At 46.7% G+C, this 14,234-nt stretch overlaps 1 protein-coding gene across 3 annotated transcripts in view; it reads left to right on the top strand.

The window, feature by feature from the left end:
• Positions 1–14,234, top strand: part of LOC144113556 (kelch-like protein 17) — a 76,956-nt gene that overhangs the window by 46,280 nt on the left and 16,442 nt on the right. For all 3 annotated transcript variants that reach the window (XM_077646692.1, XM_077646691.1, XM_077646690.1), the window contains exons 23-30: positions 1,568–1,901; positions 3,436–3,619; positions 3,712–3,942; positions 6,114–6,347; positions 8,710–9,043; positions 10,584–10,767; positions 10,860–11,090; positions 13,262–13,495. In XM_077646692.1, coding sequence (XP_077502818.1) covers positions 13,467–13,495 — 29 coding nt within the window. In that variant the 5' untranslated portion in view covers positions 1,568–1,901; positions 3,436–3,619; positions 3,712–3,942; ... (3 more) ...; positions 10,860–11,090; positions 13,262–13,466. The remainder of the gene's footprint in view (positions 1–1,567; positions 1,902–3,435; positions 3,620–3,711; positions 3,943–6,113; positions 6,348–8,709; positions 9,044–10,583; positions 10,768–10,859; positions 11,091–13,261; positions 13,496–14,234) is intronic.

Raw genomic sequence — 14,234 nt, 5'->3', positions numbered from 1 at the left:
CGGCAACTTGAAATGTCGGCCCATGCATTCGCTGATAGTCCAATCCACGCTCCGCGCGGCTTATTTCTTTTTTCTTTTTAGAAACCGCCTCGCCGCTCCGACGGCACTGTGTGTTCCCCGGCCCCTTGCTTGCATTTGTGTTGTTCTTCCAGCACTCCAAAACGGGTGGCTCGTCACGGGCTTACAGGTGATAGCGCGATGGAGCTACCTGATAAAGCCTTAGTGCATCTTCAGAATTTTCGGCAGCATTTTTTTTTTTCAGGGGGGGGTTGGGGGCAATTCAATAACAGGCCATCGGATGAACCGGGCATTTCTTCTGGTGCCTTGAACTCCGAATGAATGAGGTTTAATAGTCATCATGTTATTGTTTTGTTGGCAGTCTTGTCATTTTATGAATTTTGTATTGCGTGACCTCATTATAGTTTGGATACTTTTATGCTGTCTAATCAAGTAGTATACATTTCTGTGCACATCATGTTTTTTATATGGTACTGAGGCAGTCTTGTTTTGTTTATTTTAGTTGCAAAGACCATACACCATTTCGAAGACCATACACCATTTTGAAAAAAATAAGGGCAACAACGTTTGCTTGCTCATTGTTTTCTGAAATTTTTTTTTGCGCTGAACAGATATTCGATATTCGATTCGATATTCGAAGCCATTTTTTCTTCATATTCGTATTCGATTCGTATTTGAAAATTTCAATATTCGCACACCCCTACTAATTACTGAAGGCAGCATAGCTTCATCTTGTGGCGAATGGTCAGCATGAGTAGCTGGCATGCGTTCCTCATGGCTAGAAGCTCACTGTGGCGTACCAATCTCGATTCTGATCCCATTATTAACCCACCTCCCACCTATATTATGTGTGGTTTTCTGACTATTCACTGGGCACTAGCTTTCACGGCACTCTTGTTTTTTTTTTTAGTGCCTTAGCTGCAGAACTTCCATGTCGGTAAAACTTGAATGCCATAATTTTGAAAGCGCTGCGCAATTTCTTGAACGCGGATTTTCTGGCTGCCACGCAAGGCGACGTGGCACAGGGCGCATAGGGGAGAAGCGGCTACACGGGATTATGCAAATGCTGCATCAAGATCAACATCAGCCTCACTCCACCCACTCCAGGGGAAAGGCCTCTCCCATGTCTCTCGAATTAACCTATCCTTTGGCAGCTGCGGGGAACATATCCCTGCAGACTTCTTTATCTCATCTGCCCACCTAACTTTCTTCCGATCCCTGCATCGCTTGCCTTCTCTTTGTAACCAGTCCGCTACCTTTAATGATCGGCGCTTATCTTCCCTTCACGTTACATGCCCTGAACAAGCTCATTTTTAGCTCTTGATTTCGACTAAGATGTCATTAACTCTATCATTATTCTTTTCATCGCTCGCTGCATTGCATATATGGACATTATCCCATTATTGCTAACTCAGCAACTGCCATCTGTGAACACTGAATCTGAACGGCAGAGCCCAAGTGAAAACCGAACTTCTAGCGCACCTAGCTAATTCGTGTCTCGCCGAAAAACGCAAATGGACCATCATTTTTTGTCTCTTACCCACTGCAGACCACAAGATAATACACGAACTGGGTGGCCTGGACAACCTCTACGCCTTCGAGTCCGTCTTTTCCACCCAGAATTCCTTGCCGATGCTCACGCAATGGTGACTGGGCACAAAAGTGACTACGTCGTGAACTTGGGCAACTGGTACCGGTCGGCAGACGATCTCGTCCTCCACTACGAGCTCAGACTGCAGACGCTACCGGAAGGTTGGGAAAGGCTTCGCGTCTCCAGCCAGGCGCAGTTGAAGAGTCTCATTGCCAGTGCCCCTGACGCTGGAATAGACAACTTGTTCATAGCCCCAGAGGCGTTGCGTCCCTTTGTCTCCAGTTGTCCGCAAGTAAGCAGCTATCGTTTCTGACATTCTTGGGCATTATGTGAAATCAGAACCAAAAAGGAAATCAGGTTTATTCAGGATTGAGTTTTGGTTGCTGCTGAGAATGTCGCGCTAGCTGCGGCGCGTTGTTAAGTTCGAGAATACGGAGACATGGCACGACGCGATGATTGGGGGCTTTGCCGCTGTGCGTATACGTAGCAGTTCTTTTGTTGCATACTTTTGCAGTGTATTGGCTAGTTAGTTTGGTTTACTTCTTGTTATTGTAATCTACTAGTTGAAGAACTGACCATGCACAAACCAGGGTGTTAATTTTTTTATTTCCACTGGTTCTGAATCTAGATCAACACCCATTTATTATCATTCTTTAGGACAGAAGTGGACAGCTCCCGTAGAAGTGAGCGCTCAATAATACAAGTGATAAAGGAGGCAGAAATTAAACTACGCCAATCCTTCTCCACTCAGGCAGTCCAGTTTTGTTGAGAATTCTCTACACCATATCCTTATTTGAGGCGTCAGCATGTAAAGATAAATATATGCCACTAGAAAAACAATGAGTGGTGCATAACGGTGGGTCCTTGGCGTTGTCGATAAAACGCGAAGCCAAGTCGATGCGGCAATTGCTTCCTTACAGGGCTGTGTGCCATGTGTCGGGATTCGCACGAACTAAGGTCACTCCTCAGATTTATGGAGACGTAAATTTGTTTTCTGGGAAAATGAGACATCCGAGCAAAAATCAGGAAATGTAGGTGATAATCCGCTTTCAGTGGTACTAATATATACTCGGTTTGGATTTTGTGTAGACACAGCGCCGCTGATGAAGTGGTTTGATGCTAAGCATTTGAGCAAATACACCTGCGATCCATATGGTTTAAAACTGGTTTGGAGTGAATTCTGTGGATGCGTCTACTTGATAAAATCAAGTTATATTGGCGGACCTTAACATAAGTGATTGAGTTTCGTACAGCAAAGTCCATTTACCTGCTTCGCAGAAATGCATTCCCTTTGTGCAGTCTGTTAGATTGCTGGACACGTTGGTTCCTCTTTCGCTGCCAAGCACTTTATAAATCGATTCTCATGTACCGACATGCCCAACGTTCTCGTAAAAAAATTTTTAAGATTGAAAAATAGTAAGAGACTGTTCTAGAAATATTGAAGGTAATGGTTCATTTTTCTTATGTGTAAGAGTAGAATGTTAACGTTTCCATCGATCGCATCGAACAGTGAAGACTAGCATTGAAACTCAAAAGGGAACGCTTTTGCCTATAGCAAAAGCGGTAATAGGGAAGAAAAAAAATTTAAGAATGCCGACGGGTGGTCGGCGGATATATTGATTGTTATACTAGAATCTTATATGAAAAAATTACGTTCATAAACTTTTCTCGTTTTAAAATGATTCTGTCCAGAATTGTTGCGTATTGTAGTGGAAGTTTGAGTTTGGACAGAGTGATGTTGAAAAAAGGCAGGATAAATTATGTGTGAGTAAACACTGATAATGCTGATGATGGGTGCTAAGATGCTTCCATTTCTGTAATGCCAGCTACTGCAACGGTGGCGCCTACAACTGATGCGGCGAGAGTTCCTGCTATTCAAAGTGGGTGAGGAGCCACTGCTCCGCACGAGCGAGGAGGGCAAGGAGCTGCTCATCTAAGCCATGCGCTACCACCTGATGCCCGAGTGGCGCGCCGCCATGGCGGGGCCACGCACCTCCGCTAAGCAGCTGGGTAATGAATCGCTCTGATATTTTGCTGAGAACGAGGTCATATTACAACCAGCTCACGTTTAGCGCGTTTTCTCACCATGATGTTTCCTGCAGCTCCGAGAGATGCAGACACCCATGCACGACCTTCTGGAGCCTGATGATCCACTGCTTAACGCATGGTGTGGACCAGACGTCCCTGTTTGCTGACATCGCCAAGCATATTCCTGGGCTTGAGTTTTGATAGTCTTCGTGGTAGGAAGACCAGTGATGTGGAAGACCAGCGAAGTAACGCCAAGCGTCATGGACCGCGCAAGCAAGCTGTTCTCGGGTGTGCTACGTCTGGAGGTAAGCCAGTCTCCCAATGTTAGCCCTGCTATTATAGTGTTGGCATTAAACAAAGTGTACACTAAGGGGGTAATTACTCTTAGCACCACCCGTGCTCAGCCGTTGAAATCGTTGATGCAGACAGACCGGCCCTGCCATCTGCTAGGGTTTCAGGTTAGCTGAGATGGTAGACTGCCTGCCGTGGACAGGAGGTGGATCTGGGTTCGATCTTCGCGACAGGACGAATTTCTTCAACTACGAAGTTTCGGAAAAAACTGTTTAGCTTCCTTTTGTAGCTGTATGGTGGCGCACGGCTGGATACTAGTATGTTATTGCTTGGGGATTGCCGTATGCAATCAATTAAACTTTAAAGTTCGGGCTTGGCCTCAGTTCCAGTTCTTTCATTTGTTTTCTCTCGACTTGCAACCCGTGAGAGAACGACCGTCTCACTCAGCCCCCTGCAGGAGTAAAACAGTAAACCAGCGAGTTGAGCTAGTTGGTGAATGGTCACTGACTGCAAGAACGCCTACGGGAACGGAGCTGTTGCCTTTGGTAACCCAGTTTCAGCCCCTAAGCTAAGCGCCAGCGCTGGTTAGGGCAACCGCAGGCTTCCCCACGTCCTCCCCAAATCCGGCTACAGAATTACGTCACTGTGACAAGGAGATAGAGCTGCAGCGAACAAGGACGGGGTCCTTATGGAGCGGCAGCTCCTCTCTCTGAGCTGAGACTTTCAAGTGAACAAGGTTTCACTTTGACCTTGAGCCAGGCCTCACACGCCTGACGTCATACCACGTGACTGGCCACAGCTGGAGTCGAGCTCCGCTGCGCTGCTCAACGCTGCGCCGACCCTCCGCCATACCACGCGACATCACCACTTGATTGGCCGTATATGGCACGCGGCTCGTTGCGCTCACTTCAGTCAGAGCCATTGGGCCTTGACTGGGTGGAGTGATGGAGCCCGGTCTTTCGCTCGCCACATTAGCTATAACTGAGTTAAAGCTCAGCTATTTTATTTCGATTCTTTCGGGGGCGCTACGAGTCGCTTACGACGGGTTCAATAGATTTCAGCTGATAATGATAACTCTCCAAGATTAGGCCAGATTAGGCGAAACAAAACGTTTGGGCTGACGAGGCATTTGGTGTGCAGGTTCGTCAATGCCCTCCCAAGAAAGTCAGAGATCGAACAAAGAATATATAGACTAATCAAGCATCGCTGCGGCCTACATATATATTAACCTCCAGAACCCTCTTACGCTACGTATGTCACCAAGGCTGCCAGATTCGAGTTTTGCAGCCTCGAATCTGGCAGCCTTAATGCCATAGGTTGCACAAGTGTTCTCGCACGGCTTCCGCCCTCAGCGTTCGATCACATTCCTACGTGGCACTCGCGGTAATGTAGTATGTACTATGTACACCGCTATGGATGTGTGTGGCAATGGTGAACACTCTCAAGGTTAGGTTACACTACACATAAATACCCCCGATAGCTTACACTGCATATAATTACCCTCGAAAGCAGAAGATAGGACAGCTGTCGCCGTAGTTCAGGTGGTAGAGTACCGGACGCGAAATTTGTAGGTCGTGGGTTTGGATTCCACCGGCAGCATGTGGTTTTTTTCTTCTGCTTTTATTATTCTGCCATTCATGAAAAACTAAAAAAAAAGAGATCCCCTATGCTCCTTGGTCAGGAGGGCAGTTGCTTCTCTTGTCTGCTATGTATATATATATTTGTGTATAAACCGAATATCCCTTATGCTTAAAACGAATTCCTGCTCTAAATGGTGTCCTGCCGTTACAGGACAGCGTGCTGTGCTCCTCTGTAGTAGTATTGTAGCCACGACCATAATATGGTGGCCTTTTCTGGTTACAAGTATGAGCTATCCCATTGTTGTTTTTAATATATGTAGCCTTACTGCTGTTTACAAAACTACAAAACGCACTTCTCTGCAATCACTTTTCAGCCCCTTATGTCCACATAATCTTCAAGTGCCTTGTTTATTTGAGTTTACGACGACATCAACCACATCCGCACTGCGACAAAAGCTGCGGATGAGCGATGCCACGTAGAATAATCAGCGGATGCTTAATACCGGGTCTGGCTACCAACGGTACCCAACTGCTGGTGCACATATTTGGCATCTCGCCTAACTACGCAAGCCGACCATCATTTTTTTTTGTCTTACCCACTGCAGACTTCAAGATGATACACGAACTGGGCGGCCTCAAACACGACATACTCATAAGTTTGCCAACCCGTGGCAATGGTGTATCCCAGCTGTCCTCGTCTCTGCACTTGCCAAGAGGCCTTGACCTTGAAGATCACGGGCAGTATGCGACCACTACAGCCGAGAGTTTTGTCTCTCGATCGTGTCGACCTCCTCTGCGTCACTCTGCTGAATGCCGGATTTCGGTGCATGGTGCGGAAGGTGAGCAGCAGAAGATGTGTTTTTGCTGAACTCTAATTACTAGGGGTGTGCGAATATTTGAAATTTCGAATATGAATCGAATATGTTTGATATTCTGTTCGTATTCGTATTCGAAAATTGATATTCGTGAATTTCCGAATATTCGAAAATTCCCGGATACTCGCCAGCGATCGGATACTGCGCATACTTTCATAAATTTGACCGTGGCAAAACCACAATATCTGGGAAAATTAGCCGATAATCGAGTTAAAAGTTCCAGGAAAACAATACAGAGGTCCTATCCGCTTCCTTCTCCGCCGTTTATAACGCGGACCTACCGCGTCCCGACGCCACAAAACCTCATGAGGATTTCGCCAAGTGGGCTTTCCCACGTATCACCCGTGCGGAGAACATGATGGCCGACGGCCCGCTTCAAGCAATCGCAACGCGAAATCGCGTTTTTTTTTTAATCCTACGGTAATACGTTACACATTTAATGCCCACATCCGAAGAATGCGTCCTGTCGCCTTCATAACTCTCCGAGAGTGACTTCCGCCATCCCGTTTTGTAAACTACGCTATGCGGGAAAGCCTACTTGTGGAATTCAGCAGGAGCCTCCTGAAGGGGCGCGTCGAGTAGTCACAATGGGGCAAGCGATCCTGTTAAAATATCGCATATGGCATGGTGCGTTGTTAATTGCACACCTCTTTAGCGGGCGTAAAAGCAGTCGTGGCAACAATCGGAAGGCCTCTGTCGCTAGGGGAAAAAAATAGCCTGGCTGCGTAATTTCAGTTTCCGAGCTTCACCGCTGCCCCGCGGCAACTTGAAATGTCGGCCCATGCATTCGCTGATAGTCCAATCCACGCTCCGCGCGGCTTATTTCTTTTTCCTTTTTAGAAACCGCCTCGCCGCTCCGACGGCACTGTGTGTTCCCCGGCCCCTTGCTTGCATTTGTGTTGTTCTTCCAGCACTCCAAAACGGGTGGCTCGTCACGGGCTTACAGGTGATAGCGCGATGGAGCTACCTGATAAAGCCTTAGTGCATCTTCAGAATTTTCGGCAGCATTTTTTTTTTTTCAGGGGGGGGTTGGGGGCAATTCAATAACAGGCCATCGGATGAACCGGGCATTTCTTCTGGTGCCTTGAACTCCGAATGAATGAGGTTTAATAGTCATCATGTTATTGTTTTGTTGGCAGTCTTGTCATTTTATGAATTTTGTATTGCGTGACCTCATTATAGTTTGGATACTTTTATGCTGTCTAATCAAGTAGTATACATTTCTGTGCACATCATGTTTTTTATATGGTACTGAGGCAGTCTTGTTTTGTTTATTTTAGTTGCAAAGACCATGCACCATTTCGAAGACCATACACCATTTTGAAAAAAATAAGGGCAACAACGTTTGCTTGCTCATTGTTTTCTGAAATTTTTTTTTGCGCTGAACAGATATTCGATATTCGATTCGATATTCGAAGCCATTTTTTCTTCATATTCGTATTCGATTCGTATTTGAAAATTTCAATATTCGCACACCCCTACTAATTACTGAAGGCAGCATAGCTTCATCTTGTGGCGAATGGTCAGCATGAGTAGCTGGCATGCGTTCCTCATGGCTAGAAGCTCACTGTGGCGTACCAATCTCGATTCTGATCCCATTATTAACCCACCTCCCACCTATATTATGTGTGGTTTTCTGACTATTCACTGGGCACTAGCTTTCACGGCACTCTTGTTTTTTTTTTAGTGCCTTAGCTGCAGAACTTCCATGTCGGTAAAACTTGAATGCCATAATTTTGAAAGCGCTGCGCAATTTCTTGAACGCGGATTTTCTGGCTGCCACGCAAGGCGACGTGGCACAGGGCGCATAGGGGAGAAGCGGCTACACGGGATTATGCAAATGCTGCATCAAGATCAACATCAGCCTCACTCCACCCACTCCAGGGGAAAGGCCTCTCCCATGTCTCTCGAATTAACCTATCCTTTGGCAGCTGCGGGGAACATATCCCTGCAGACTTCTTTATCTCATCTGCCCACCTAACTTTCTTCCGATCCCTGCATCGCTTGCCTTCTCTTTGTAACCAGTCCGCTACCTTTAACGATCGGCGCTTATCTTCCCTTCACGTTACATGCCCTGAACAAGCTCATTTTTAGCTCTTGATTTCGACTAAGATGTCATTAACTCTATCATTATTCTTTTCATCACTCGCTGCATTGCATATATGGACATTATCCCATTATTGCTAACTCAGCAACTGCCATCTGTGAACACTGAATCTGAACGGCAGAGCCCAAGTGAAAACCGAACTTCTAGCGCACCTAGCTAATTCGTGTCTCGCCGAAAAACGCAAATGGACCATCATTTTTTGTCTCTTACCCACTGCAGACCACAAGATAATACACGAACTGGGTGGCCTGGACAACCTCTACGCCTTCGAGTCCGCCTTTTCCGCCCAGAATTCCTTGCCGATGCTCACGCAATGGTGACTGGGCACAAAAGTGACTACGTCGTGAACTTGGGCAACTGGTACCGGTCGGCAGACGATCTCGTCCTCCACTACGAGCTCAGACTGCAGACGCTACCGGAAGGTTGGGAAAGGCTTCGCGTCTCCAGCCAGGCGCAGTTGAAGAGTCTCATTGCCAGTGCCCCTGACGCTGGAATAGACAACTTGTTCATAGCCCCAGAGGCGTTGCGTCCCTTTGTCTCCAGTTGTCCGCAAGTAAGCAGCTATCGTTTCTGACATTCTTGGGCATTTTGTGAAATCAGAACCAAAAAGGAAATCAGGTTTATTCAGGATTTTTTTTGAGTTTTGGTTGCTGCTGAGAATGTCGCGCTAGCTGCGGCGCATTGTTAAGTTCGAGAATACGGAGACATGGCACGACGCGATGATTGGGGGCTTTGCCGCTGTGCGTATACGTAGCAGTTCCTTTGTTGCATACTTTTGCAGTGTATTGGCTAGTTAGTTTGGTTTACTTCTTGTTATTGTAATCTACTAGTTGAAGAACTGACCATGCACAAACCAGGGTGTTAATTTTTTTATTTCCACTGGTTCTGAATCTAGATCAACACCCATTTATTATCATTCTTTAGGACAGAAGTGGACAGCTCCCGTAGAAGTGAGCGCTCAATAATACAAGTGATAAAGGAGGCAGAAATTAAACTACGCCAATCCTTCTCCACTCAGGCAGTCCAGTTTTGTTGAGAATTCTCTACACCATATTCTTATTTGAGGCGTCAGCATGTAAAGATAAATATATGCCACTAGAAAAACAATGAGTGGTGCATAACGGTGGGTCCTTGGCGTTGTCGATAAAACGCGAAGCCAAGTCGATGCGGCAATTGCTTCCTTACAGGGCTGTGTGCCATGTGTCGGGATTCGCACGAACTAAGGTCACTCCTCAGATTTATGGAGACGTAAATTTGTTTTCTGGGAAAATGAGACATCCGAGCAAAAATCAGGAAATGTAGGTGATAATCCGCTTTCAGTGGTACTAATATATACTCGGTTTGGATTTTGTGTAGACACAGCGCCGCTGATGAAGTGGTTTGATGCTAAGCATTTGAGCAAATACACCTGCGATCCATATGGTTTAAAACTGGTTTGGAGTGAATTCTGTGGATGCGTCTACTTGATAAAATCAAGTTATATTGGCTGACCTTAACATAAGTGATTGAGTTTCGTACAGCAAAGTCCATTTACCTGCTTCGCAGAAATGCATTCCCTTTGTGCAGTCTGTTAGATTGCTGGACACGTTGGTTCCTCTTTCGCTGCCAAGCACTTTATAAATCGATTCTCATGTACCGACATGCCCAACGTTCTCGTAAAAAAATTTTTAAGATTGAAAAATAGTAAGAGACTGTTCTAGAAATATTGAAGGTAATGGTTCATTTTTCTTATGTGTAAGAGTAGAATGTTAACGTTTCCATCGATCGCATCGAACAGTGAAGACTAGCATTGAAACTCAAAAGGGAACGCTTTTGCCTATAGCAAAAGCGGTAATAGGGAAGAAAAAAAATTTAAGAATGCCGACGGGTGGTCGGCGGATATATTGATTGTTATACTAGAATCTTATATGAAAAAATTACGTTCATAAACTTTTCTCGTTTTAAAATGATTCTGTCCAGAATTGTTGCGTATTGTAGTGGAAGTTTGAGTTTGGACAGAGTGATGTTGAAAGAAGGCAGGATAAATTATGTGTGAGTAAACACTGATAATGCTGATGATGGGTGCTAAGATGCTTCCATTTCTGTAATGCCAGCTACTGCAACGGTGGCGCCTACAACTGATGCGGCGAGAGTTCCTGCTATTCAAAGTGGGTGAGGAGCCACTGCTCCGCACGAGCGAGGAGGGCAAGGAGCTGCTCATCTAAGCCATGCGCTACCACCTGATGCCCGAGTGGCGCGCCGCCATGGCGGGGCCACGCACCTCCGCTAAGCAGCTGGGTAATGAATCGCTCTGATATTTTGCTGAGAACGAGGTCATATTACAACCAGCTCACGTTTAGCGCGTTTTCTCACCATGATGTTTCCTGCAGCTCCGAGAGATGCAGACACCCATGCACGACCTTCTGGAGCCTGATGATCCACTGCTTAACGCATGGTGTGGACCAGACGTCCCTGTTTGCTGACATCGCCAAGCATATTCCTGGGCTTGAGTTTTGATAGTCTTCGTGGTAGGAAGACCAGTGATGTGGAAGACCAGCGAAGTAACGCCAAGCGTCATGGACCGCGCAAGCAAGCTGTTCTCGGGTGTGCTACGTCTGGAGGTAAGCCAGTCTCCCAATGTTAGCCCTGCTATTATAGTGTTGGCATTAAACAAAGTGTACACTAAGGGGGTAATTACTCTTAGCACCACCCGTGCTCAGCCGTTGAAATCGTTGATGCAGACGGACCGGCCCTGCCATCTGCTAGGGTTTCAGGTTAGCTGAGATGGTAGACTGCCTGCCGTGGACAGGAGGTGGATCTGGGTTCGATCTTCGCGACAGGACGAATTTCTTCAACTACGAAGTTTCGGAAAAAACTGTTTAGCTTCCTTTTGTAGCTGTATGGTGGCGCACGGCTGGATACTAGTGTGTTATTGCTTGGGGATTGCCGTATGCAATCAATTAAACTTTAAAGTTCGGGCTTGGCCTCAGTTCCAGTTCTTTCATTTGTTTTCTCTCGACTTGCAACCCGTGAGAGAACGACCGTCTCACTCAGCCCCCTGCGGGAGTAAAACAGTAAACCAGCGAGTTGAGCTAGTTGGTGAATGGTCACTGACTGCAAGAACGCCTACGGGAACGGAGCTCTTGCCTTTGGTAACACAGTTTCAGCCCCTAAGCTGAGCGCCAGCGCTGGTTAGGGCAACCGCAGGCTTCCCCACGTCCTCCCCAAATCCGGCTACAGAATTACGTCACTGTGACAAGGAGATAGAGCTGCAGCGAACAAGGACGGGGTCCTTATGGAGCGGCAGCTCCTCTCTCTGAGCTGAGACTTTCAAGTGAACAAGGTTTCACTTTGACCTTGAGCCAGGCCTCACACGCCTGACGTCATACCACGTGACTGGCCACAGCTGGAGTCGAGCTCCGCTGCGCTGCTCAACGCTGCGCCGACCCTCCGCCATACCACGCGACATCACCACTTGATTGGCCGTATATGGCACGCGGCTCGTTGCGCTCACTTCAGTCAGAGCCATTGGGCCTTGACTGGGTGGTGTGATGGAGCCCGGTCTTTCGCTCGCCACATTAGCTATAACTGAGTTAAAGCTCAGCTATTTTATTTCGATTCTTTCGGGGGCGCTACGAGTCGCTTACGACGGGTTCAATAGATTTCAGCTGATAATGATAACTCTCCAAGATTAGGCCAGATTAGGCGAAACAAAACGTTTGGGCTGACGAGGCATTTGGTGTGCAGGTTCGTCAATGCCCTCCCAAGAAAGTCAGAGATCGAACAAAGAATATATAGACTAATCAAGCATCGCTGCGGCCTACATATATATTAACCTCCAGAACCCTCTTACGCTACGTATGTCACCAAGGCTGCCAGATTCGAGTTTTGCAGCCTCGAATCTGGCAGCCTTAATGCCATAGGTTGCACAAGTGTTCTCGCACGGCTTCCGCCCTCAGCGTTCGATCACATTCCTACGTGGCACTCGCGGTAATGTAGTATGTACTATGTACACCGCTATGGATGTGTGTGGCAATGGTGAACACTCTCAAGGTTAGGTTACACTACACATAAATACCCCCGATAGCTTACACTGCATATAAATACCCTCGAAAGCAGAAGATAGGACAGCTGTCGCCGTAGTTCAGGTGGTAGAGTACCGGACGCGAAATTTGTAGGTCGTGGGTTTGGATTCCACCGGCAGCATGTGGTTTTTTTCTTCTGCTTTTATTATTCTGCCATTCATGAAAAACTAAAAAAAAAGAGATCCCCTATGCTCCTTGGTCAGGAGGGCAGTTGCTTCTCTTGTCTGCTATGTATATATATATTTGTGTATAAACCGAATATCCCTTATGCTTAAAACGAATTCCTGCTCTAAATGGTGTGCTGCCGTTACAGGACAGCGTGCTGTGCTCCTCTGTAGTAGTATTGTAGCCACGACCATAATATGGTGGCCTTTTCTGGTTACAAGTATGAGCTATCCCATTGTTGTTTTTAATATATGTAGCCTTACTGCTGTTTACAAAACTACAAAACGCACTTCTCTGCAATCACTTTTCAGCCCCTTATGTCCACATAATCTTCAAGTGCCTTGTTTATTTGAGTTTACGACGACATCAACCACATCCGCACTGCGACAAAAGCTGCGGATGAGCGATGCCACGTAGAATAATCAGCGGATGCTTAATACCGGGTCTGGCTACCAACGGTACCCAACTGCTGGTGCACATATTTGGCATCTCGCCTAACTACGCAAGCCGACCATCATTTTTTTTTGTCTTACCCACTGCAGACTTCAAGATGATACACGAACTGGGCGGCCTCAAACACGACATACTCATAAGTTTGCCAACCCGTGGCAATGGTGTATCCCAGCTGTCCTCGTCTCTGCACTTGCCAAGAGGCCTTGACCTTGAAGATCACGGGCAGTATGCGACCACTACAGCCGAGAGTTTTCTCTCTCGATCGTGTCGACCTCCTCTGCGTCACTCTGCTGAATGCCGGATTTCGGTGCATGGTGCGGAAGGTGAGCAGCAGAAGATGTGTTTTTGCTGAACTCTAATTACTAGGGGTGTGCGAATATTTGAAATTTCGAATATGAATCGAATATGTTTGATATTCTGTTCGTATTCGTATTCGAAAATTGATATTCGTGAATTTCCGAATATTCGAAAATTCCCGGATACTCGCCAGCGATCGGATACTGCGCATACTTTCATAAATTTGACCGTGGCAAAACCACAATATCTGGGAAAATTAGCCGATAATCGAGTTAAAAGTTCCAGGAAAACAATACAGAGGTCCTATCCGCTTCCTTCTCCGCCGTTTATAACGCGGACCTACCGCGTCCCGACGCCACAAAACCTCATGAGGATTTCGCCAAGTGGGCTTTCCCACGTATCACCCGTGCGGAGAACATGATGGCCGACGGCCCGCTTCAAGCAATCGCAACGCGAAATCGCGTTTTTTTTTTAATCCTTCGGTAATACGTTACACATTTAATGCCCACATCCGAAGAATGCGTCCTGTCGCCTTCATAACTCTCCGAGAGTGACTTCCGCCATCCCGTTTTGTAAACTACGCTATGCGGGAAAGCCTACTTGTGGAATTCAGCAGGAGCCTCCTGAAGGGGCGCGTCGAGTAGTCACAATGGGGTAAGCGATCCTGTTAAAATATCGCATATGGCATGGTGCGTTGTAAATTGCACACCTCTTTAGCGGGCGTAAAAGCAGTCGTGGCAACAATCGGAAGGCCTCTGTCGCTAG

This window comes from Amblyomma americanum, chromosome 1 (genome assembly GCF_052857255.1).
Source record: "Amblyomma americanum isolate KBUSLIRL-KWMA chromosome 1, ASM5285725v1, whole genome shotgun sequence".
NCBI lineage: Eukaryota > Metazoa > Arthropoda > Arachnida > Ixodida > Ixodidae > Amblyomma > Amblyomma americanum.
The sequence above is the reverse complement of the archived record's forward strand: the minus strand, read 5'-3'. Positions and strand labels throughout refer to the sequence as shown.